The 26,640-nt window shown below is 52.2% G+C and overlaps 1 protein-coding gene across 5 annotated transcripts in view; it reads left to right on the top strand.

Annotated features, from left to right (window-relative positions):
• Window positions 1-26,640, top strand: part of PRKAR1B (protein kinase cAMP-dependent type I regulatory subunit beta) — a 180,833-nt gene that overhangs the window by 49,041 nt on the left and 105,152 nt on the right. For all 5 annotated transcript variants that reach the window (XM_025378438.1, XM_025378440.1, XM_025378437.1 and 2 more), the window contains one exon: window positions 2,350-2,441. In XM_025378438.1, the coding sequence (XP_025234223.1) occupies window positions 2,350-2,441 (92 nt within the window). The remainder of the gene's footprint in view (window positions 1-2,349; window positions 2,442-26,640) is intronic.

The raw sequence follows: 26,640 nt of genomic DNA, 5'->3' as shown, positions 1-26,640 counted from the left end.
AGGCCTGGCTAATTTTTTTGGTATTTTTAGTAGAGACGAGGTTTCACCATGTTGTCCAGGATGGTCTCGATTTCCTGACCTCGTGATCCGCCCGTCTCGGCCTCCCAAAGTGCTGGGAATACAGGCGTGAGCCACCGTGCCCGGCCCTTAATACTTTTATAATCAGCTAATTAAAGCTAGCACAAGCATTGTTAAACATTTATTAGGGCACTCTGCCTCTGGGGTCTACCTCCCCAAGACCCAGAACCTCAGTCTAACCATGAGAAGAACCTCAGATAAACCCAAATTGCAGGACGCTCTGCAGAATGCCTGACGAGCCCTGCTCATGTCACATGAGGAGAGTGTGAAGAACTGTCGCAGACCAGAGGGCACAGGGGAGACAGGACAGAGTCCTGGGACAGAAAAAGGCCACTCAGGCAAAACAAAGAAAGAACAGATTTGGTGTGGGGCTCGTGCGTGTCACATATCGACATAGCCTCCCTGGTTGTGATAAATGCATCCTAGGATGTAAGGTGGTAACATCAGGGGACCTGCAAGGTGCACGGGAATGATCTTTGCAACTCCTCTGTAAATAGAAAGGATTTAAAAACAAAACACTTATATATGTTTTTTTGAGACAGAGTTTCACTCTTGTTTCCCAGGCTGGAGTGCAATGGCACGATCTCAGCTCACCACAACCTCTGCCTCCCAGGTTCATGTGATTCTCCTGTCTCAGCCTCCTGATTGGCTGAGATTACAGGTGCCTGTCATCACGCCCTGCTAATTTTTTGTATTTTTAGTAGAGATGGGGTTTCACCATGCTGGCCAGGCAGGTCTCGAACTCCTGACCTCAGGTGATCTACCTGCCTCAGCCCCCCAAAGTGCTGAGATTATAGGCGTGAGCCACCGTGCCCAGCCAACACTTTCAAGCATTAGAATTGAAGTGGCTCTTTAGGAGATTGGAGTGCTGTCTCTCAAAGACGTCTGCACAGGGGCTCTGTGCATTAAACACACAGCACGCCTAAGCCTACGTGGTCCGCTGTTGCACCTGGACAGACAGGGACTTCCCGGGTGGCCCGAGCACCACACTAGCTCTCATTATGGCCTAAACGACCTTCTTGCATGGTTTTATTTTAAGGGGGGACATCCTGGCATCTGAGGTGTTCATAGTGCTTCTGATTCATCCAGAGAGGGAGTGGGGAATTATTGATCAAAGTGTGCAGAGTTTCAGACAGACAGACAGACAGACACACAGGAGGAATGGGTTTTGAGATCTTTGCACCGTGGGGTGACTGCAGCCAATAACAGCATACTGCATACAGGTACCCACTACATGACCGCACTTCGGTTGTTGACAGATTGCATATACGTGGTCCTGTAAGATTATGATACTGTATTTTTTACTGTGTCTTTTCTCTGTGTGGATATGTTTGTTTAGTTGTTTATTTTTTTTGAGATGGAGTCTTGCTCTGTCACCCAGGCTGGAGTGCAGTGGAGTGCAGGATCTTGGCTCCTGGCAACCTCTGCCTCCCGGGTGCAAGTGATTCTCCTGTCTCAGCCTCCCGAGTAGCTGGGATTACAAGTGTGGTAGAGACGAGGTTTCACCATGTTGGCCAGGCTGGTCTCGAACTCCTGATCTCAGGTGATCCACCTGCCTCGGCCTCCCAAAGTGCTGGGATTAAAGGCGTGAGCCACCATTCCCGGCCTGTGTAGATATGTTTAGATACACCTAGCGTTGTGTTACAGCTGCCTGCAGTGTTAGGATGGCCACATGCTGTACAGATTTGTAGCCTAGGAGTGATGGGCTCTGTCACGTTCTAACCTCAGTGCGTAGTTAGGCTACACCAGCTAGGCTTGTGTCTGTTGCTCTGTGATATTCGCACGATGATGAAATTGCCTAATGATGAATTTCTCAGAAACGCTTCCCCATCATTACGTGACACGTGACTGCATTTCAAAAGTAATAAGAGGCTTGGTGCGGTGGCTGACACCTGTAATCCCAGCCCTTTGGGAGGCTGAGGTGGCAGGATTGCTTGACCTCAGATGTTTGAGACCAGCCTGGACAACATACTGAGACCTCATCTCTAGTAAAAATAAAAAAATTAGTCAAGCGTGGTGGTGCACACCTGTGGTCCCAGCTACTTGGGAGGCTGAGGCGGGAGGAGCACCTGAGCCCAGGAGGTCTGCAGGGAGCTGTGATCAAGACTATTTAAAAGAAAAAATAGTGGTGAAATACACATTAAACTTCAAATTGCATATTTGTACCATTGCCTGATAACGGCAAGCTGAGGGTGGAATGGGGAGATTTCAGGCCGCGTCACAGCGTCAGGACAGGGTGGCTCACATGGTGATGTTTTGGTTCTGCTTCAGGTGATTCCCAAGGACTACAAGACCATGACTGCACTGGCCAAGGCCATCTCCAAGAATGTGCTCTTCGCTCACCTGGATGACAATGAGAGGAGGTAGGCAGACTCGTCCCCCGCCCCGGCATCACCACCGCCCTCCCCGGCCTCCAGGGAGGCTCTGCCATTTCTCTGACTCATGGGCCGTGGATCACGGAATGCTCGGTGCCAGGAGAAGCGTGTCACAGCTCTCTGGAAACGTGGGCTTGCCAGGCAGGGGTGGCTTCCCGAAATACTACGCTCCGTGCACCTGCCCTGCTGCTGAGCTGAATCCCTGCTCTGGGAGGACCCGGCTGCCTTCCTCAAATACCGGGTCTGGATCTGCGGTTCCCCCGCGCGCTATACCTAGAAAGGCACGGGTGGTGTGATGACTGTGGGCTTCGTGTTCCGGCCTCTTCCGTATGCATGGACGTGCCTTGCCGTTGTTAAGCTCACCGCTTCGCGGGGGAGATGGGGCCAGGATGTACCTTTCCCGCGGCTCCTGCCTGTACCGGGAGCTTGGAGGCTCGAGGCAGGAGGTGACAGCAGATGAGGTCTGCAGGGTCACAGTGAGGGGACAGAGGAGGTCAGGGTTATTCAGGGAAAGGGCCGAGTGTGAAGGGGCTTGGGTGCCATATGTGGGGATGGTGATCATAGACATAATTGGAAAAATCAGAAAAGTTTGAAAAGATTAAGAGCAAAAATGTCTCCATCTGATGCCTAGAGAGAATCCTTGGGGATACTTGGGGGGCAGTCGTTAAGGATTGACCTTGTGCACAGATCCCGTCTGTAATAGCATCTCATTCTACACTGTTTTCTTACACTCAGGGCGTCCTTAACATCTTTCCACGCCAGTAAGGGTTCTGCAGTGGTCTGTGCTGTCAATTTCTGTGTGAATTAGATGTTTTCCTATTGTGGCTGTTTGCATTTTTTAAATCTCTATTATTATTATTATTTTAGACAGAGTCTTGCTCTGTTGGCCAGGCTAGACTGCAGTGGTGAGATCTTGGTTCACTTCAACCTCTGCCTCTCAGGTTCAAGCAATTCTCCTGCCTCAGCCTCCTGAGTATTTGGGACTACAGGCACCCGCCACCACACCCGGCTAATTTTTGCATTTTTAGCAGAGATGGGGTTTTGCCATGATGCCCAGGCTGGTCTCAAACTCCTGACCTCATGATCCACCTGCCTCAGCCACCCAAAGTGCTGGGATTACAGGTGTGAGCCACTGCGCCTGGCCTGCATTTTTAATTTTATGAACGTTTGGTGGTCATCCTTGCGTTTTCATCCTGGAGTACTTGTTCATTTCTTTCTTTGAGGTAAATTCCTTGATGTGATCAAAGGATGTGCAACATTGAAAATTCTCTCTTTTAAAACAATTATTTGACAAATTATAATTCTTTATTAGATTGACTGAGACATTTTGATACTAGTTCTATATAAAATCTAAATGACCTCCATAGGTATAAAATACAAAGAGAAAGTGTCTTTTTCTCCCCCTCCTGGAGGGCGACTGTGTGGTGGTCCAGGGGGGCTCTAGCCACCCTCTGTGTTTGCAGGTGTGTGCCCAGGAGCGCAGGTGGGGACCCTGGGAGCACACTAGACACATTGTTCTGTGCTCTGCTCCTTGCTGGTGATGGGTCTAAGAAGTCCTTCCGTATAAGTACAAATCTAATTGTTGTGAGTATCTGCACAGTGTTCCATTGTAAGAATGAATCAGAGTTTATTAACTGCTGCCTTTGCCAAGGTCACGTGGGAGGATTCTAATTTCTCTGCGCTACAATGTTTCTGTGAGTAGTAACTCTGCCTTTAGGCAGGAGACTCCTGTCATTCTGGTTGCTGGGTCAGAGATTGGCCTATTAAGATCCTGATAGGTGTTGGGGTGTGTGTTTGTAACGGGCTTTTGATACATTTTTCTGGAATCTCACTCAGAATGGGTGGCAGGGGGCTATGCAGAGGAGTGGCCTTCAGGGGCCTTGGCTCCCAGCCGCTCACATCATGCTGAAATACGCTATCTCATCCAGAGCATGTGCCCGGTTCAGGCTGGATACTTTGGGTCTAGGGTGCCCAGTTACCTCAAGCAGCAACACCTGCTACCTCTGTGGTTGACCAGTGGTTAGAGTAGCTGAGCATGGCTGGGATAGCTCTGTGTGGCTGGAGTAGCTAGGCATGGATAGAGTTAGCTGGGCATGACGAGTGGCTAGATGTGGCTGGAGTAGCTGGGTGTGACTGGAATAGCTGGGGGTTGCTGGAGTAGCTGGGTGTGGCTAGAGTAGCTAGGCATGGATGGAGCAACTAGATGTGGCCAGAGTAGCTGGGTGTGGCTGGAACAGCTGGGTTTGGGTGGAGTAGCTGGGCATGGTGTGAATAGCTGGGTGTGGCTGGAATAGCTGGGTTTGGTTGGAGTAGGTGGACATGGCTGGAATATCTGGGTGTGGCTAGAGTAGCTAGGCATACATGGAGTAGCTGGGCATGACTGCAGTAGTTAGATGTGGCTAGAGAAGCTGGGTGTGGCTGGAATAGCTGGGTGCGGCTGGAGTATCTCATTGTGGTGAGAGTAACTAAGCATGGATGGATAGCTGAGAATGACTAGAGTAGCTAGATGTGTCTAGAGTAGCTGGGTGTGGCTGGAATTCAGGATTAGCCTGGACATGGTTGGAGTAGCTGTGTGTGGTTGGAGTAGCTGGGCATGGCTACTCCATCCTGCGAGGTGTCCAGGCTCCCCAAGATACCCACATCCTTGTCTCTGGGACCTGGATGTGTCATCTTGAGTGGCAGAGAGAGACTTTGCAGATGTGATGAAGTGAGAGGTGGGCGGGTGGCCCTGGGTTTCCCAGGAGGGCCCTGATACCATCACATGTGCCTTCTAAGGGGAGGCAGGAGGAGATTCCACACACAGAAGGGGAAGAGGCCATGTGACCACAAGGCAGGAATTGGTGAGATGTGGCCACAGGCTGAGGAGGGCCGTAGACACTGGAAGAGGCGAGGAGGGATCTGCCCGGGGCCTGTGGAGGGCGTGGCTCTGCAGCACCTTGATTTCCACCTGCTAATCCTGGATCTGGACTTCTGGCCCCCAGAACTGCAGAGACAATACACTTCTGTTGTTTCAGGACCTGCTGTACTTGCTCACAGCGGCCCTGGGATACACGCACAGAGGTGTCCGCCTGGCAGTGGTCACCAGGAGGAGCCAGATACTGAAGAGCTGAAGACTATTTTAACTTGAATTTAACTTGAATTTAAACATCAATTTACAATGCAATTTAAATGTCGTTTTTGAACGGATGTTATGTTCACCTGGTTAAAAATTCAGTTTAGAAGATTACGGAGGGACCCTGAGGAATAGAGAGCCCTTTCTGGTCCCAGCCGCGCCTCACTGGAGCCTCTGCAGCTTCCTCTTTGCAGACAGACTCAGCCCTGAGGCAGGAGGTCCCTGGTCCACAGCTGCTGGCCACACAGGCCAGCTGTCCATTTTTTTATTTTTTATTTTTAATTTTTTTTAAAGACAAGGCCTTACTCTGTCGCCCAGGCTGGAGTATAGTGACACCATCATAGCTCACTGCAGCCTCGACCTTCTGGGCTCAAGTGATCCTCCCATCTCAACTTCCCAAATAGCTGGGACTGCAGGTGTGCACCGCCACACCTGGCTAATTAAAAAAATTTTTTTTTTTTTTTTTTTTTGGGATGGAGTTTCACTCTTGTTGCCCAGGCTGGAGTGCAGTGGTGTAATCTTGGCTCTCTGCAACGTCCACCTCCCAGGTTCAAGCGATTCCCCTGCCTCAGCATCCCAAATAGCTGGGATTACAGGCGTGTGCCACCACACCTGACTAATTTTTGTATATTTAGTGGAGATGGGGTTTCACCATGTTGGCCAGGCTGGTCTTGAACGCATGACCTCAAGTGATCCACCCGCCTCGGCCTCCCAAAGTTCTGGGATTACGGGTATGAGCCACTGCGCCCAGCCTTTAAATTTTTTGTAGAGACAGGGTCTTGCCATGTTGCTCAGGCTGGTCTCGAACTCCTGACCTCAAGCGATCCTCCTGCCTTAGCCTGTCAAAGTGTTGAGGTTATAGGTGAGAGCCACTGTGCCCGGCCAAGCTGTTCATTTTTAATGCAGCTTCAAGTCCTCAGGAAAGGATGGTGGCTGATGAGGCCGGGGTCCAGTGTGGCCCTGCGAACCTGCTCCTTTGTGCCAACTAGAAGGGGGTGTTCTGGGTGGACAAAGCACTGTGGACGTACAGCTGGGCTTCAGCCATGCTCACCTTGCATCACGATGGGTAGCACATCCTGGGGCTGTCATCTGTAGGCAGGAGACAGGAGACAGATCACAGAACCATGACATCTTTGAATGCTGGGGAGGGAGTTTCAATCAATGCAGAGTGGTCGTCATTTGGGCAGGCACCCTAAACGTCGGCTGCTGTGCTTAGAAGATTTATGTCTGCGTTCTGGGCCTCAGTTTGCAGATCGGGCCCGGCAGGTGGCTGGTCTACACTCAGCTCTTCCAGGAATGGGCTGCAGGACCAGGACTCTGGTCTGGGTGAGCACATTGTTATTATTGTTTATTATTTATTATTATTATTATTATTTTGAGATGAAGTCTCGCTCTGTTGCCCAGGCTGGAGTGTACTGGTGCAATCTCAGCTCACTGCAACCTCCACCTCCCGGGTTCAAGCGATTCTCCTGCCTCAGCCTCCCCAGTAGCTGGGATTACAGGAGCCTGCTACCACACCCGGCTAATTTTTGTATTTTCAGTAGAGACGGGGTTTCCCCATGTGGGCCAGGCTGGTCTCGAACTCCTGACCTCAAGTGATCCTCCTGCCTCGGCCTCCCAAAGTGCTGGGATTATAGGCATGAACCATCGCGCCCAACTATTATTTTTATTTATAGCAACGGTAATGATGACTGTCCAACATTTTCTTTTTCTGGCTCAAATATTCCCACATGTGGGAACAGTATGGTGGATAGAGCACAGCTTTGCACCTGAATTCAAAATTGGTTCAACAAGGCCGGGTGTGGTGCCTCACGCCTGTAATCCCAACACTTTGGGAGTCCGAGGTGGGCAGATCACTTGAAGTCAGGAGTTCAAGACCAGCCTGGCCAACACGGTGAATCCCTGTCTCTACTAAAATTACAAAAATTAGGCCGAGCACAGTAGCGCCTGTCATCCCTGCTACTCAGGAGGCTGAGGCAGGAGAATGGCTTGAACCCGGGTGGCGGAGATTGTGGTAAGCCGAGATTGCGCCACTGCACTCCAGCCTGCGTGACAGAACGAGACTCCGTCTTAAAAAAGGCCGGGCACGGTGGCTCATGCCTTTAATCCCAGCACTTTGGGAGGCCGAGGCGGGTGGATCATGAGGTCAGGAGATCGAGACCATCCTGGCTAACACAGTGAAACCCCGTCTCTACTAAAAATACAAAAAATTAGCCGGGCATGGTGGCCAGCATCTGTAGTCCCAGCTACTCGGGAGGCTGAGGCAGGAGAATGGCGTGAACCCGGGAGGTGGAGGTTGCAGTGAGCTGAGATCTGGCCACTGCACTCCAGCCTGGGCGACAGAGCGAGACTCCGTCTCAAAAAAAAAAAAAAAAAAAAAAATCAGTTCCACAGAACTCCACAGAAGTTAAGATGACAAATACTTCCGGAGCATTCATTGTGTGCCAGGCTCCGTGCAGGGTGCTGGGAACACAGACTGGGTGGGTAATGGGTTCTGTCCTCGTGGGGCTGGCTTTCCCGGGGAGCAGGCAGCCTGCAGTCATTAAGCACATACATTTTCAGAGATGGTGTGTGGTGAAGGACATCGAGAGAGGCCTGCATGTCATAGAATGAGATGGCTTCACTCAGGATGGGCAGAAAGGTGAGAGTCAGCAAGGCTGTTCCAGGCATGGCAGAGCTGCAGCGAAGGGCCTGGGGCCCATTCCAGGCATAGCTGGGGCAGGGGAGAGCTGGTGAACACAGGGTAGGGCAGCTTTGTTCATTTCAGCAGGCACCTGCTGCCTGTGGGGGTGCTGGGGCCACAGGGAACAAGGCATTGCTTGGAGGGTAGCCGGGAAAATGGAGATCTCAGAATCTTCCTGGGATTCAAACATGTGTTTTAGCCTGGGCAACATAGTGAGACCTCATCTCTTAAAAAAATTAGCTGGGCCTGGTGGTGCATGTCTATAATCCCAGCTACTCAGGAGGCTGAGGTGGGAGCAGTGCTTGAGCTCAGGAGTTCAAGGCTACAGTGAGCTGAGATCGCGTCACCACACTCCAGCCTGGGCAACAGAGCGAGATCCTGTCTCAAAACAGAAACAAAACAAAACCCCAAAAATCCCATCCAAACACCCAAACGTGTGCTTGAAGTTCCCAACGGTTCTGGTGCTTCTTTGGAGCTCACCTGTCCCTCTGTGCGGCTCGTTCCTCTTGAAATAGCCGCAGTGAGAGGCAAACACTCAGGTGTGGGGAGGCCCCTGAGCTGTTCCCTCCAGAGGCAGCCTGTGAGCTCAGAGCTTATCAAAAGCCCGGCTCTGGCCAGATGACATCCACGCCCACCTTCAGAATCTGAATTCTGCAGAGCCTGGGGAAGGCCATGGAGGGACCAAGAAGTGGGGGGTTCAGGGCCCTTTAGAAACCCTCAGGTCCTCAACCTGAGGAAGAAGGAGGTGAACTGTCGCCTCAGTTCCTGACCGAGTTGTCAGACAGAACCACTCACACGAAATCTCTGTGTCCCCATCTTCTGGCCGATGAGCCTGGGGTCATTGAGAGCGTCGAGGACGGGAAAGCTCTGGCTGAGGATGGGCTGGGATGTGCTGCAGCCCGATCATCTCCGGTATCTGCGGCTGATGCCGTGTGAGCCCCTCTGCCGGACGCCGTGGCGTGGGGGAGCTCGGAGGCTGTCCTCGGTCCTGAGACCTCTGCCGAACGCCGTGGCCTGGGGGAGCTCGGAGGCTGTCCTCGATTCTGAGCCCCTCTGCCGGACGCCGTGGCCTGGGGGAGCTTGGAGGCTGTCCTCTGTGCTGAGACCCTCTGCCAGACACCATGGCGTGGGGGAGCTTGGAGGCTGTCCTCGCTCCTGAGCCCCTCTGCCGGACGCCGTGGCATGGGGGAGCTCGGAGGCTGTCCTCGATCGTGAGCCCCTCTGCCAGACGCTATGGCCTGGGGGAGCTCAGAGACCCAGGCCGCCTAGCTCTTGGGCTCAGCCAGCAACACAGGCTTCCATGTTCATGGAGGCACAGGCTTGTCACCGGCTCATTTCAGAAGTGTCACATGCCACAGGCGAGCGCGGGCCATGACTGGTCCCCTGGCTGGCGTGGTTGCAGGGATGCTGGGCAGAGTCATTCCCTGGACACCTTGGGAGGAATATGAAGTGGGGGTTCATGAACTTGTAGCTCCATCTCATTTCCAACATCTGTCCTCCCTGCATGTGCGACGTTTACATCCAAACCCTAAAAAATGGCACGTGGACCTGCCCACCAGCCTTCTCTCTCGCTCTTGTTTTCATTGTGGCAAATACATATCACATAAAATTTGTCATTTTAACCTTTCCTTTTTTTTTTTTTTTTGAGATGGAGTCTCACTCTGTCACCCAGGCTGGAGTGCAGTGGTGCTATCTCAGCTCACTGCAACGTGTCTCCTGGGTTCAAGCGATTCTCCTGCCTCAGCCTCCCGAGTAGCTGAATTACAGGCATGAGCCACCACACCCAGCTAATTTTTGTATTTTTAGTAGAGATGGGGTTTCGTCATGTTGGCCAGGCTGGTCTCGAACTCCTCACCTCAGGTGATCTGCCTGCCTCAGACTCCCAAAGTGCTGGGATTGGATTACAGGCATGAGCCACTGCTGCCTGGCCCATTTTAACCATTTTAAAGTGTTTAATTCAGTGGCATTAGTTACATTCACAATGATGTGCTGCTATCACCACCCTTAGTTTCAGAAATTTTCCTCATTCCAAATAGAAGCCCCAAACTTATTCAGCTGTCAGTCCTATCTCCCCCTATAACCCCAATCTACTTTCTCTTTCTATGAGCTTGCCTATTCTAAATATTTCATATAAGTCATTATAGGACTTGAATGAACCACGATATATGACCTTTTGTGATGGGCTGTTTCACTGAGCACAGTGTTTTCAAGGCACATGCACAGCATAGCATGTGTCAACACTTTCTTCCTTTTTCAGGGCCGAGTAATATTCCACTCCACGGCCACACCCCATGTGTGTATCCATTTGTCTGCTGATGGACACTTGGGTTGTTTTCACCTTTTGGTTATTGTGATTAGTGCTGCTGTGAACATGGGTGTGCAGGTGTCTGTTTAAGTCTCCTGGGCAAATGCTGATGGATGGAATTACTGGGTTGTATGGTAATTCCATATTTAGCTTTTTGAGGAACCACAGATGCTGCTTCCCTTCCCCCCTGACTGAACTCAGAGCCTCCCATTCCTGTCTGTGCTGCCTTGGTGGCAACTGTGTTTCAGCTAAACTCCTCAAATCCTTTCTGGGCTTCTCCCCAGCTCCCAGGCTCTAGGCAGGTTCAGTAAAGCTCTTATTTTAGGGCCAGGCTGGACCCTGAGTATGAGCTGAGCCAAATGATATCTCTGGGCCGTCCCAGCTGTTTGTGTCCAGGAAGAAGCTGTGCTGGGTCCTGTGCCCTTGGCCCTGAGAATCAGAACCACATGTGCCCTCCATCTCTGACCCTTCTGGATCCTAGAGCTACGTGGACACGAAACAGAGGAAGCAGATGGTTGGCTTAAAAACTCCTCTTTGTAAGGCTGGCTTGAAAAGGAAGCTTTTGCACAGGGTGTGTGTGTCTGTTTCAGTTCTTTTGTTTTGCACATAGGAAAACTCACTTTCCATATCGAAGCCCCAGTGGGCTCCTTTTTCTGGCCACGGTCTCTAAAGAAACAGCCTGATGGCTCAGGAAACTGGTTCCAGGGGGAGCAGGCAGGGGAGGGATTGTCTCTGGACCTTTCACGTGATGTCTCCCCTGTGCAGCATCCAAATCCTTTGCTTTTTCCAGTTTACTAGAAGCTGAGCTTCATAGCTTTGCCTCTGCTCAGCTGTGGTTTGGCGAGTAGAGCAAAATTCCTTCCAAGTTTGCAGGGCGTCTGGCACACCCCTGGCTTTGAGGCTGCCTGCTTGTCTTTTCTCTGCTTCCCCACGTAGGAAGAGTGCGGCAGATAATCCTTTGCAGATAAATCCACCTGCAGGGTGTGCACACCTGCTGGCCTAATGACCCCTCCATCCAGTAGTTCAGGTTCAAGACAGGTATCCCCATCGTCACAGGCGGTGTGACTTCGCCCTCGTCAATTGGTAACAGTGTGGGAGATATGTAAGATTGTGCGGGAGATATATAAGCTTCGAGAAGTGTAGAGATTATGTTCAAGACCTTTGATTTAAAGGAAGATAGTGCAACGTAGTTGTGAGGGAGGCTGCCCCTCCCCCAGACCGCCTGCCTGTCCTTCTAGGATGGTGGTATTGCAGGTTGGCCTTGATCGAAGGGTGTCCCTGGGCCTTTGCACAGGATCCTGTGAGAGGCATTGTGTCAACCTCACAGCCTCAATTTCCTTCCCTGTCCTTGTCCAAGGCCCCAAAACTCCTCAGGGGCAGAGCTAGGGTTCCAGCTTGAGTTCTTGGGCACCTAAGCTTGTGCTCTCTCCCCTGTGAGGACACATCGCCCGCACCTGCCCTTACCCTGCCTGCCTGGGGAAGGAAGATTGAGAATGGGTGATTTAGGCATTGTCAGTGTGCAGGGTCCATAGTGTCCTGTGGCGAACTGCAGCTGCAGGGAGACGACTCAGGGGAGAGACAGGACCAGGAATTCCCATCACACAGGTGTTGGGCTGGAGTGGTCTTATTCCCAGGCACGCCTATGCACACAGTCATGCACACGCAATCTCACTCAGGTACCACAGAATTTAAGGTGTGTTTAAAACATCTTTTGAAAGGAGAGATTTGTGGATATCATTTATAAGTAATAACATTCTCTGAGCCGAAGTTTTCTCAGGTGTCAAATCAGGATAATAAAACCTACTTTGAGGTTGTTGTGAGAATATGAAGCAGGAATATCTATGTGTGTACTGTTATCATCACCACCATCACTATCATCACCATCACAGTCATCACCATTACCATCATCACCATCCCCACCATCACCATCATCACTGTCATCATCGCCATCATTATCATCACCGTCATCACCATCATCACCGTCACCACCACCCTCCTCATCACCACCGTTGCTATCATCATCATTACCACCATCATCATCATCACCATCCCCACCACCACCATCATCACTGTCATCATCACCATAATTATCATCATCACCATCACCACCACCATCCCCATCACCACCATTGCCACCACCATCATCATAACCATCATCACCATTCTAATCACCATCCCCTTCACCATCCCCATCATCATCATCACCACCATCATCATCATCACCATCCCCACCAGCACCATCATCAGTGTCATCATCACCATCATTATCATCATCACCGTCATCACCATCATCACCATCACCACCACCGTCCTCATCACCACCATTGCCATCATCAGCATTACCACCATCATCATCATCACCATCCCCACCACCACCATCACTGTCATCATCCCCATCATCATCATCACCATCCTCACCATACTCACTCACCCATCACCATCCCCATCACCATCGTCACCTTCATAATCACCTTCGTTACATCACTACCATCTCCATCATCACAATAATCATCATCCCATTCTCTTCACCATCCCCGTCACCACCATCATCACCATCCTCATTGCCACCACCACCACCATCACCATCATCGTCATCATCACCACCATCACCATCATCACCATCACCATCACCTTCGTCACCACCACCATCATCACCACTCCCATCATCACCATCACCACCATCTTTACCATCATCACCATCGCCATCCTCTTCACCACCATTATCTTCATCATCACCATATCTTCATCTTCATCTTCACCATCATCTTCACCTTCATCATCATCATCACCACCATCGTCATCACTGTTGTGGTCGTTGTCATCACCCTCTTTCTGTGGCCCTTTGGCTGTGTGGCAGTGGAGTCCATGAAGAGCCATCTTCCTGGGTGGTGCCTTGCCCCTCGGAGGCCGGCCGAGCTGTCTAGACAGATCCCGCAGTCAGGCCCAACTCAGCACTTGGTCCGAGAAAGAGGCTGGTGTAGCCTTGAGTCATTCTCTGCTCCACCCTGGGCCTGAGTTGACAAATAGGCCGCTCCAGGCCTCCCAGCACCCACAGTCAGCAGGAAGATCCCTAGGAGGCCACCTTGTCCCCACCTCACTGTACCGAACAGAGCTCTAAGACCCAGTGAGAGGGGGCCTTGGCCTGTTGCACTGACCCACACAGCAAGTGTCCAGCTGGGGCTGGAGTGAGGTGTCCTTTCCCCCTGGGATGGCTCCCGCGTCAGCCGGGGCTGGAGTGAGGTGTCCTTATCCCCTGGGATGGCACCCACGTCAGCCGGGGCTGGAGTGGGGTGTCCTTATCCCCTGGGATGGCACCTGCACAGCCCCTCTGCAGAGCTGAATAGCTCCCAGTGCAGGCCCTGGGGTGGTGGTAGGTGCAGCCTTCTCACCTGGTGTCAGCTATTGGAGCGAAGCAGATTCTGCATCTTACCTGGGGTGCCCAGGGCAGTTGCACGTTGGCCAGGGACCTCAGCAGCCCCAGGAAGCAGCCCCAGGAAGCAGCCCCAGGAAGCAGCCCCAGGAAGCAGCCTCAGGAAGCAGCCCCAGGAAGCAGCCTCAGGAAGCAGCCCCAGGAAGCAGCCTCCGCATGCTCTGGAGCCCTGGAATGTGCTAGGACCGTGAAGGCTGTCCCTGGAGGGTGTGTCCCAGGCCTTGGGGAGCAAGGAGGAGGCCCTTAGGTTCTTGTCCTGGTCCCCTCCCGGCTTTCACTGATTAGGGCGCCTGGAAGGGGAGCATCGCTGAGCTCCTGGGAGCCGAGAAGCGCGATAATTGGGCGGCACCGTGTGTGTTTGCGGTGTGCGTCGGGCCTCCGGCGGGGACCTCATTACTGGAGCCGCCAGACGGGCGCGGGCGAGGGCACCTCACCCTTGGGGCGGCCTTCCTGGCAGCGGCTCCAGCTCTCTGCTGCTCTAATTAAAACACAGGCCTCTGGCTTGAGCAGCACCACTGGCCTGCGCAACTGTCTCTGTTATCTGTCGCTGTTTCTCTTCCTCCCACCTGCATATCTCTGCAGTCTGTTTTTCCACAAATTGGCTCGGATCCTCAGGTGATGGGAAAAACAAGCCCTTCTGCCGAATTCACGGGCAGCCGAAAGGAGCTGTCTCATGGCTTCTCCCAGCCTTCGCGGCCCCCCATTCTGGCTTGGGTTTTGGGACTTTCTGCTTCTCTTTCGGGCAACATTAAAAAAACAAAATTAGCATTTTGGAAAATGCAGGGCCTCGTCTGAGGAGATGCTTAATGGCTTGAACATGCGGAGAATTTGATTTCCATTTGCAGAAAGCCTGGCTGGATCTCGGCAGAGGAGACCTTGACGTTAGCAAAGTGAGGGGCCACGTGAGCCCGAGAGGCTTTAGAAGCTGAATTCAGCAGAGGCCGAAGCCTGAGGTTTGAAACTCCATCAGACGCATGAGTAATGGCCATGGGCCTCAGGCATGTTGTCTTTCTAGAGCTCCCCAGTGGCCCCAGGGGCTGCCGTTTGGCAGGGGAGGCAGAGAGAGGTTAAGCAGGCTGCCTCGGGCCACACAGCTCCGAGTCGAAGAAGCTGGGACTGGGACCTGGCTGGGATGTGGCTGCTCCGGGCCAACCTGCCCACGGTGAATGCACACACAGCTCGTTAACCTGCCAGGAAAACGCAACAACCTTTTGAAGAGAACAGTCATTTTCCACATGCCTCGCATTTTCCAGCTCATAACAAGTCTCGTGGCCTGGGCCTGGAGCTTCAGGGCAATTGCAGCTCTTTGTGGAGCCTGTTTGAAGGGCTGGCGCTATCTAACACCACAGTGACAACAAGGCCTCTTGCTTTTTCTTTTTGCTTTTTTTTTTTGAGACGGAGTCTCGCTCTGTCGCCCAGGCTGGAGTGCAGTGGCCGGATCTCAGCTCACTGCAAGCTCCGCCTCCCAGGTTCACGCCATTCTCCTGCCTCAGCCTCCCAAGTAGCTGGGACTACAGGCGCCACCACCACGCCCCGCTAGTTTTTTGTATTTTTTAGTAGAGACGGGGGTTTCACTGTGTTAGCCAGGATGGTCTCGATCTCCTGACCTTGTGATCCACCCATCTCGGCCTCCCAAAGTGCTGGGATTACAGGCTTGAGCCACCGCGCCCGGCCAGGCCTCTTGCTTTGTCTGATTCGTGGGTGGAAAGAAGACCCTCAGGACCTTCTCACCCAGGAGGTGATCACAGCCATTGTGGATCTTGCCTGTGGTCCTGGCTGTTTGGTGCCCTAAGGTTTTTGTTTTTGTGTTTTTTGAGACACAGTCTTGCTCTGTTACTCAGGCTGGAGTGTAGTGGCACGATCTTGGCTCACTGCAGTCTTGACTTCCTGGGCTCAAGCAGTCCTCCTGCCTCAGCCTCTGGAGTAGCTGGGGCCACAGGCATGCACCACCATGCCCAGCTAATTTGTTTTAGTTTTTGTAGAGACAGAGTCTTGCTGTGTTGCCCAGGCTGGCCTTGAGCCTCCCAGGTTCAAGCGATCCTCCGGCCTCAGCCTCCCAAAGTGTTGGGATTACAGGCGTGAGCCACCACACCCGACAGCTGCTGTAACATTTTGAAACCTGGGGAATTTGGTGGTGTGTGGTCTCCAGTACCACAGCTCCTGGACCCCTAGCCAGGTCACTTTTTGTCGTCACTGACAAGCCCCCTGCAGACCTGTGGGCTGAGATGCTGCACATGGCCTGCCTCCAGCACCCAGTATGTGGATGGGGACCCGAGGCTCAGAGAAGGTGCAGGGAGGCCCGCTGCCCCGGGCAGGGAGTGGGGCTGTCCTTCAGACAGAAGGTGACAGGTCAGAGGCTGCGTTCATGCAGGCCCGAGGCTAAGCCCTGGTACAGTGCTGGCCGCTGTGCGGTGTTTGGCCACGGGGGCCACGTGGCGACCGGAAGGAGGGATGCACCAGCTTTCACACTCTGATGGGTGCCGTGGGTCCTGGCATGGCTCCATTCTTGAGTCCTGGTCACTAAAATTAGCCCTGTCGCCTGCCAGCGGGTGTGAGGAATTCACCAGTTGGCTGGGGATGGGGGTCTGTGGAGATGGGGGTCTGCGGAGAGAGGCCAGGCAAAGGGAAGGTCGCATGGGGGGGCCCTCCCTGGAGGGGAATGTAACCGTCAAGCTGGTCCCAGCCCTGTGGAGTTCCTTGTAGTACGAAGTATATTGTCAGTGTTTTGGTGACCCTGTTCCCACTTGTCACAGGGGGACCCTGAGGCTTGGAGACAGTGGGGGGCTTGCCCAGGTCACATGGTTTCCTTGGGAAAAGTCAGCCCTCCTACAGCCACCTCTCTGCTCCCTGCAGAATGAGGAAGCCACGCCCACTCGGGATGCAGGTGCAGTTAACACTCCCTGAGCTCTGCTTGGGGTCAGGTGTGGGGCTGAGAGCGGTGAGTGTGCTGTCTCGCTGTCCTGACAGCAGCCCTGAGGGCATGTGGTAACGTCATCCCCAAGGTCCAGGTGAGGATTGGACACACAGACAGCTGTGACCACCTGCTCTGGGCCACCGCTGCTGCCCAGACCACCACATGCACCCCGGTTTGACCACGGTCTGTGTAGGGCCAGGACCCTGGGACACAGCTGTCCTCTCCTCTCCTGACCAAGAGCCTTTTCTAGTAGGGACCCGTAGTTTAAAAGTGGCTCATGCCTGTAATCCTAGCACTTTGGGAGGCCGAGATTGCTTGAGCCCAGGAGTTTGAGACCAGCCTGGGCAGCATAGCAAGACCCTCTACCCTCCTCCTAAAAATTAAAAAATTAGCTGGGTGTGGTGGCAGGCACCTGTAGTTACTTGGGAAGCTGAGGTGCGAGGATCGCTTGAGGCTGGGAGGTTGAAGCTACGGTGAGCTGTGATTGCACCACTGCTGTCTCCAGCCTGGGTGACAGGGCGAGACCCTGTCTCAAAAATAAAAATAAGTAAAAATAAACACACATAAATAAAGAGTGGATTATTGTCCGGTTGTCTCGTGGGTGTGTTAGTTGCTGCTGGACCGCTGAGGAAGTGACCGATTCCCCCGGCGGGTGGGCCCTTGTTCATCAGACCCAGTGAAACTTCAGCCACATCCCCAGAGGTGTGCAGGATTTTCCAGGCAAAGAAGAGGAGGGACTAAGTTCCTGAGTGTCCTGGGGCCTCTTTCAGGACTCCGTCCCGTTGAGCACTCTTAGATCTCTCCTTGGTTTCAGTCTGTTTCAAAGCGTCAGAAAAAGGAAGGAAGAGGGTGATGAACTGGGTGGTGTTTCTGGAAGGCCCCCCACCTCCCCGCGTGGCCACTCTGAGGGCGAGAGCCTGGGCCCCAGGTGGTGGGGGGAGCTTTGGACGCTGGGGCTCAGGACTCAGCATTGCTTGGAGGGTGTCCCAGGAGACTTGCTCAGATTCTGCTGTGGGCGTCCGTGGGACTGGCAGCGAGCTCAGGTGTGGGGAGAGTAGGTATTTGGACCCGTTGGGGTGGGGCCTGTGGCACCTGGGGAGGTGTTGAGAGGCAGCAGGCTCACAGACTTGGGCCCTGTCGAGCTATGGTAGACGGGAACTCGGTGGGCCCATGTCCCCGGGGAGACTGAGCAGGGAGGTGACGCCAGGCCTGGGGGGAACCAGAACCCGGAACGCAGAGCTGGGAGAAGGCTGGGACAGGCTCGTGGGCTCCTCCCCTCTCTGCAGGAGGGAACTGTCCTTGGGAGGGGAGTCTCTTCCCCACTGGCGCCGAGCAGGGGATGGAGAGCCCAAGGCAGCCGCACCTCTCTCCTGCTGGGAGAGCCTGGAGCCTTTGTCACTGAAGGGAGAGAGACCACTGGCTTCTTGTGCCTCAAGGGCTGAAACATTTTCTGCTCCCGGGGGAGAGCTACAGGACTGGGGGCAGCTCCTCCTCCCCCTTCTCTTCCTTAACATTACGTTTTTTTATTGTAATAAAAACCCAGGAGTCTGGGCCAGACACAATAGCTGGAGCCTGTGGTCCCAGCCACTCCAGAGGCTGAGGTGGGAGGTCACTTAAGCCTGGGAGGTGGAGACCACAGTGAGCCGAGATCGCGCCACCGCACTCCAGCCTGGGCGACAGAGCGAGACTCCATCTCAAAAACAAACAAAAACAGAAAAGCCCCCACGAGGCCGTGCGTCTGGAGGTGCAGAGCTGTGGAGGAAGCAGCCTCTTGCGTCCATGGTCACGGCTGGGGGTTTCCTCCCTGGGCTGGTTTTTGCAGCCGTCATCTTCCTGCCTCACCAGCGTTGTTGTTTCTGCCTCTTCCCGTTGGCTCCCAGCTCCCTTCCTCACAGCCGCTTGTGTGCACAGCGTTCCGGCTCGGGACAGCGTGTGCGGCCGCCACGTGGGTGCCCTCTTCTCCCCCTTTGGAGGTCACTTTGGTGCCTGTGGGCTGAAGCGGCAGAGACCAGCATCTTAGGATTGTGTCATCCTCATGGTTTGTGATCCATCCTGCACATCTCCGCAGTGTCTGTGCTGTGTGCGTGAGGTTTTTATTTGCCTGGTGTCATGAGACCCATGTTGGTGACTCTTTCCTAGCTTACAAATGGCTGCAAGATAATTTTCTTTTTCTTTTCTTTTTTTTTTTTTTGAGACAGAGTCTCGCTCTGTCGCCCAGGCTGGAGTGCAGTGGTGCAATCTCAGCTCACTGCAAACTCTGCTTCCTGGGTTCATGCCATTCTCCTGCCTCAGCCTCCCGAGTAACTGGGACTACAGGTGCCCACCGCCACGCCCGGCTAATTTTTTTGTATTTTTAGTAGAGACGGGGTTTCACCGTGTTATCCAGGATGGTCTCAATCTCCTGACCTCATGATCTGCCCGCCTTGGCCTCCCATAGTGCTGGGATTACAGGCGTGAGCCACCACACCCGGCCGATATTATTATTATTATTATTATTTTTTGAGACGGAGTCTCGCTCTGTTGCCCAGGCTGGAGTGCAGTGGCACGATCTCGGCTCACTGCAAGCTCCGCCTCCTGGGTTCCCGCCATTCTCCTGCCTCAGCCTCCCGAGTAGCTGGGGCTACAGGCGCCCGCTACCTCGCCTGGCTAGTTTTTTGTATCTTTTAGTAGAGACGGAGTTTCACCATGTTAGCCAGGATGGTCTCGATCTCCTGACCTAGTGATCCGCCCATCTCGACCTCCCAAAGTGCTGGGATTACAGGCATGAGCCACCGCACCTGGATATTATTTCTTTAAAAACATTGTAGGCCAGTCACAGTGGCTCATGCCTATAACCCCAGCATTTTGGGAGGCCTAGATGGGTGGATCACTTGAGGCCAGGAGTTTGAGACCAGCCTGGCCAACTTGACAAAACCTTGTCTCTACTAAAAATACAAAAATTAGCCTGGCGTGGCGGTGGGCACCTGTAGTCCCAGCTACTCGGGAGGCCGAGGCAGGAGAATCGCTTGAACCAGGGAGGTGGAGGTTGCAGTGAGCTGAGATTGCACCACTGCACTCCAGCCTGGGCAACAGAGTGAGACCCTATCTCAAAACAAAAAACAAAAAACATTTTATCGTGGAAAATTTCACAAGGATGTGAAAGAAGAGTGGCTCTCGTGAGACGCCGACTTCCGCAGCACGAGGCCATGATCAGGCTGCTCTCATCTCTCTTCCTTCCCACTTTCTCCTGACCCGGACCTGTTTTGAAGCAAGCCTGAGCCATCAGATCATTTTGTCTGTGAATATTTCAGTGTGAGATGCTAACTTTGTTTTTCTTCTGAGACAGGGTCTCACTCTAGGCTGGAGTGCAGTGGTGCAGTCATAAGTCGCAGCAGCTCCCACCTCATGGGCTCCAGGGATCCTCCTGGCTCAGCCTCCCTAGTAGCTGGAACTACAGGTGTGGACCACCATGCCTGGCTAGTTTTTATTTTTATTTCTGTAGAGATGGGGTCTCGTTATGTTGCCCAGGCCGGTCTCGAACTCCTTGCCTCAAGCAGTGCTCCCTCCTCGGCATCTCAAAGTGCTGGGGTTACAGGTGTGAGCCACCGGACCGTGCCAAGTTGCTAATTTTTGATCCAGTTTCTTGTCTTCATAATCACATCACTGTGGATAGGTGAGGTTGGGGTCGCACATTTGCCATCCATACGCTGGCTCACGGAGCTGCTGTCTGCGGCCTGTGTTTCTGACATGGACCTTGCCTGTCAGGTTTGCATTTCTCTCCTCATTAAATTGGGATCCTCTTTGGAAGGCGGGTCTGCTTCTTTCTGCTGCTGCAGAGTGAGAACTATGCAAGCCTCGCTGGTTCGTAAGGAGGTGGAGGCTGTGAGAAGAAATAAAAGCACCCCTGAGCCCAGACAATGATTTTCTTCTTGTTTTACAAGCCTGTTGCTGAAGACTTGACATTTTCTGCTTTACGTCTTGTGCGGTGACAGCTGGTTCATGCTTGTCCTTCAAAAAAAGCAACAGTTGCTAAGAGTCCCACAAACAAAGATGTGCTTTGACTCCCAGGAACAGCTGTGGAAGGACAGGGCGTCCTGTCAGCTGCTAAGTCCAAATACTCAGACTGCCCGAAACGGCGCCTCAGCCCCTGGCGCCGCTGGGTACTGCCCCCCATTCCCGTCCACCACCCCCATAGCTTCGTATTTTCTAACGGTGAAAAAATGCTTTCTTGCTTCTTGACTGGAGACACGAAGTCCTCTGAGTTAACTGAGGCTATATCTGGGATATTGAGGGAGAAGAGGTCAGCATGAATCATCCATCCATCCATCCATCCATCCATCCATCCATCCATCCATCCACACATTCACTCATGCATCAATTCCTTCACTCACCCATCCGCACATTCACTCGTGAGTCCATTCATTTGTTCATTCATCCATCCATCTATCCATCCATCCATCCACACATTCACTCATGCATCTATTCATTTGTTCACTTATTCATCCATCCATCCATCCATCCATCCATCCATCCATCCATCCATCCACCCACACATTCACTCGTGCATCAATTCCTTCATTCACCAATCCACACATTCACTCATATATCCATTCATTCGTTCATCCATCCATCCATTCATCCATCCACACATTCATTCATGCATACACTCATTCATTCATCTATCTACACATTCGCTCATGCATCCATTCCTTTGTTCAGACATTTATCTATTCATTCATTCATTCATCCATCCATGCATTTACATATCCATCCACTCATTTGTTCACCCATTTATCCATCCATTCACTCATTCATTCATCTACGCATTCACTTATGCATCTATTCCTTCGTTCACCCATTTATCCATTCATTCATCCATCCATCCATCCATGCATTCCCTTACTCATTCATTAATTGCCCCCTTATCCATTCATTTAGTCATCCATCCACACATTCACTCGTACATCCATCTAGTCACTCATTTATTCATTCATTCACTCATTTATCCACTCATTCATTCACCCACTTATCCATTCATTTATCTCTCCATTCATACATTCACTTCTTCATCTATTCATCTAGCCATTCTTTCATGCATCCATACATTCACCCATGCATCATCCATTCATTCACCCATTCATTCATTAGCTCATTTATCCACTCATTAATTCATCCAGCCATGCATTCACCCACCCACCCACTCATTTCCCTATTTATCCATCCATTCAGTCACTCATTTATCCATTCATTCATTTTTCCATTCATTCATTCACCCCTCCACACATTCACTCAGGCACCCATCCATTCATTCACCCATCCAGTAAATCCTGGTTGGATCTTCTCTGTGCCCAGTGCTGGAAATCGTGCTCAGAGATGTAGACACAAGTGGGAGGAAAGCCCAAGGAGAAAATGACTCTCTGAGGAGGTGGAGGTGGATCTTTGTCTTTCAAAAGCTCATAAATGGATTTTTCTGACTCAGTGACAAACCCAACCACTCACGCGGGGGCAGGCCTTGTATCCCAGAGAGCAGCCTTACACGCTGTCTCGTGTAACTCCCAAATGGTCCCACGCAGTAGGGGAGTCATTTGCTCTGTTTCACCCAGAGGAAACTGAGGCCGGAGAGACTCACTCGGGGCATGCTGTCATCAATCAGGAACCAACTCTGAATCATACGTGGCAGTTGGAGGTGCTCTGCTAGGATGGAAGCTACACTCACTCATTCATTCAACAAATGTTTAGTGAGCATCTCCTTCAGGCCAGACCCTGCCCGAGGGGCTGGAGATACCACATGCGCAACACAGACCACCCCCTACCATACCTGGCTTTACTCAGCGTTTTTCTAATGGAAGAGACAATGAGTAAATGAAATAAATTGTTAGAATATAGGATGAGACAGTAAGAGGTGCCAAAAAGAAACACAAGATGGTGCAGGGGGTGGGGATGCAGTTTTGGAGAGGGGCCTGGAAAGGCCATGCAGAGAAGGGAAGATTGAGGAAGTACCTGGGGGAAAGAAGAAGTGAACCAGGAATGTATCTGGGGAAAGAGCATTGCTGGCAGCAGGAGGGCAGGTGCAAAAGCCCTGTGGTCAGGTCCATGCCTGGTTGTCCAAGAATCAACAAGGAGGTCAGTGAAGCCAGAGCAGAGCCTGGGAAGACGCCAGTGACAGGCGATGAGAACACAGAGGAACAGGTGCCAAATCTTTTAGGGCCTTCTGGGTCACTATAAGGACTTTGGCTGTTACTCTGAGATGGGAGCCCCTAGAAGGGTTAACATGTTGGCTCTTACATGTTTTATTTAGCAAGGTCTGTCTGGCTCTCTGCTAAGAATAGAAGGTAGGGGGACAAGGGCAGAAGTGGAAAACCCAATTAAGAGGTTGTTTTGCTAATTCCAGGCAGGAGATGCTGTTGTCTGGGATCAGGGCGTACCACTGGCAGTGGTTAGTGGTTAGTTGATTCTAAAGAAAGGGGCTGCGTCTATCCTGAGATGGTTCAACTATGAGGTTTGTTTCCAGTGCTGGGCTCCTCTCTTGGTTATGAGATTCCTTGGAGGCAACAGCAATGATAACAATGATGTTGATGGTGGTGATGGTGATAATGAGTGTTGGTGGTGATGATGATGGTGATGTTAAAATGGATGGTGATGATGATGGTGATGGTGATAAAGACAGTGATAGTGATGGTGATGGAGATGGTGACGGTGAAGGTGATGAGAATGGTGGTGATGGTGATGAAGATGGTGATGATGGTGATGATGAAGGTGATAATGATGGTGAAAGTGATGAGGATGGTGATGATGGTGATGAGAATGGTGGTGATGGTGATGAGGATGGTGATGAAGATAGCAACGATGGTGATGGTGAAGGGGATGAGGATGGTGATGGTGAAGATGGTGATGGTGATGAAGATGGCAATGATGGTGAAGAAGGTGATGAGGATGGTGATGATGGTGATGGTGAAGGTGATGAGGATGGTGATGATGGTGAAGATGGTGATGAAGATGGCAGTGATGGTGATTGTGAGGGGATGAAGATGTCAGTGATCTTGATTGTGAAGAGATGATGGTGATGATGGTGATGGAGATGAAGATGGTGATGAGGATGGTGACGATAGTGATGAAGATGGTGATGGTGATGAAGATGGTGATGATGGTGATTGTCAAGGTAATAAGGATGGTGATGATGATGATGATGGTGGTGAAGATAGAGATGGTGATGAAGATGGCAATGATGATGATCATGAAGGGATGATGATGGTGATGGAGATGAAGATAGTGATGGTGATGGTGAAGGTGATGGTGAAGGCGATGGTGATGATGGTAGTGATGGTGATGAAGGTGGTGATGTTGATGGTGTTGATAATCATCATGGTAATAAGGGTGATGAGCACTAGTTATAGCACCACATTAAGTGTATGTAACCCATTTGACCTTTTGTTGTGCTTTCCTAGAAATCATCTGCGATGGATATTGGGGTTGATTCTCCATTATTCCTGCCCCTCCCCAACTATGTAACACCATGCGGTTTTGGAGGGGATTGAATCTACCATGAGCTTTTGGAGTAGACCTTATTTTAGCCCATTCTGGGTGAGTCCATCCATCAGTGACTGTGACTGGATCAGGTAACCCAAGACCAAGCCAGCCAGCTGAAGGCAGTTCCTGAGACCCTGCCCAGTGGCCAGGTGGCCTTGCTTAGCAGTGGTCCCATGAGAAGCAAAGAGAGTTTACTAAAGTCTTCTGGGAAAGGGGCCTTGCTCCCTGGGGAGAACTACACTTCTGGAAGTCAGCCCTCACTTTCCTTCTGAATGATGAGGCGGGTGAATGGGAAGCTTGGGAGAAAGTGTTGGGAAGAGGTTGCTGCTGCAGAGAACAGAAATGGACAGAACCTGGATCTTTGAAGGCCTTGTTGAATTCCCGAATTCAACCCACCCCGAGGTTCCCTATGGTGTACTTGACTTTGGTGGCCCCCAAAGAGCCTTAGATGCTGGCCTGGCTCCCTGCTTGTGTAATTCCTTCTGTGTTGGCTCTGGGCCTGGCTGTGTGGCTGGATTTGGCCAATGGTACGTTAGCAAGTGTGATGCAAGCAGAGGCTGGAGAAGCACTTGTCTGCTGGGGAAGGATCCTTCTTGGGACCCAGCTGCCATGCTATGGGGAAGCCTAACCAGTCATGTGGAGGGGCTCCTTGGGGTGGAGCTGGAACTCCTGGCCAGTGGCACCCCTGAGTGCCAGGCCGGTGGCCACCACCAACCACCCTATGTGGAAAACAGCCATCCCAGCCAACACCTTGGGAGGGAGGAGGCCTGCTGCATCAACCCACAGAACCATGAGGAAGAGTGAATTATTTTGTCAAAGCACTCTGTTTCAGGTGGTTTGTTATGTAACAATAAATAACCACAACACCCTAGTACCAGTTATTGGAGCTGAGAAATCCTTATTCAATGGGTTGGGAATTGTCTGTGGCTCCAAATCTCTATCCCTTCCAGTGACCTTGGACAGCAAACTGGGAAAATGAGACTCTTCCACTTCACAAATGGGGAGCCCGGACTGCCAGTCCCTAGCACAGAACCTCCAGATTTACAAAACAGTCTCCTGTGTGAGTGTGAACTGTCTTCTGAGAGGGATTTTCCCAGGTTCCTAGCACCGTGTGGGTGTGAACTGTCTTCCGAGAGGGGTTTCACAGGTCCCTAGCACCGTGCGGGTGTGAACTGACTTCTGAGAGGGGGTTTCCTAGCTTCCTAGCGCTGTGCAGGTGTGAACTGTCTTCCGAGAGGGGTTTCCCCAGGTCCCTAGTGCCATGAGGGTGTGAACTGTCTTCCGAGAGGGGTTTCCCCAGGTCCCTAGCACCGTGCGGGTGTGAACTGTCTTCCGAGAGGGGTTTTCCCAGGTCCCTAGCACTGTGCGGGTGTGAACTGTCTTCCGAGAGGGGTTTCCCAGGTCCCTAGCGCCGTGCGGGTGTGAACTGTCTTCCGAGAGGGGTTTTCCCAGGTCCCTAGCGCCGTGCGGGTGTGAACTGTCTTCCGAGAGGGGGTTTCCCAGGTCCCTAGCGCCGTGCGGGTGTGAACTGTCTTCCGAGAGGGGGTTTCCCAGGTCCCTAGCGCCGTGCGGGTGTGAACTGTCTTCCGAGAGGGGGTTTCCAAGGTCGCTAGCGCCGTGCAGGTGTGAACTGTCTTCTGAGAGGGGTTTTCCCAGGTTCCTAGCGCTGTGTGGGTGTGAACTGTCTTCCAAGAGGGGTTTCCCCGGTTCCTAGAGGAAGTGTTTAGTTGACACATTAAGCCTGTGTGATAAATACCACAGGGGCCTGGAAGTCGGAGATTGCTAAAGCCTCGTTGAAGAGCTCTGGAAGGCATCATGTGTTTTGGGGTTCTCTCCGAGGAACATGGAACTTGTATGAATTTTCAGGCTGGCTTTGTCAGTCAACATGGATCAAAGTTCCTCCATGGCATGCGCCCCGATAGGCACAGCCTGTTTTGTCTCAGGCATGCTACATGTACAGCCTGGTTTGTCTGTTGCAATCACCCCTCATGGTGGGTCCCTGCGGACTTGAGGGCCAGAGGCACCTAGGAGCCTGGCTGTGTGCTGGGTCCTGTCTGGGTGCCTGTAGGAGACGGGGACAGGGCAGAGTAGATTTACCACCTGCTCTTGAGCAGACCCCAAATTCCAGACCTGGGAGAGTTTCAGCACCGAAGCAGGAGCCCAGGGAAGCTTCCAGAAGGCAGCAGGGCTTGAACGGCTTGGACTAGCCTCCGTGCCTCTGAGCTTCCTGGTCCAGA

This window comes from Theropithecus gelada, chromosome 3, assembly GCF_003255815.1.
Source record: "Theropithecus gelada isolate Dixy chromosome 3, Tgel_1.0, whole genome shotgun sequence".
NCBI classification, from domain to species: domain Eukaryota; kingdom Metazoa; phylum Chordata; class Mammalia; order Primates; family Cercopithecidae; genus Theropithecus; species Theropithecus gelada.
Note: the sequence above shows the minus strand (reverse complement) of the source record. Positions and strands in the feature narration are given on the sequence as shown.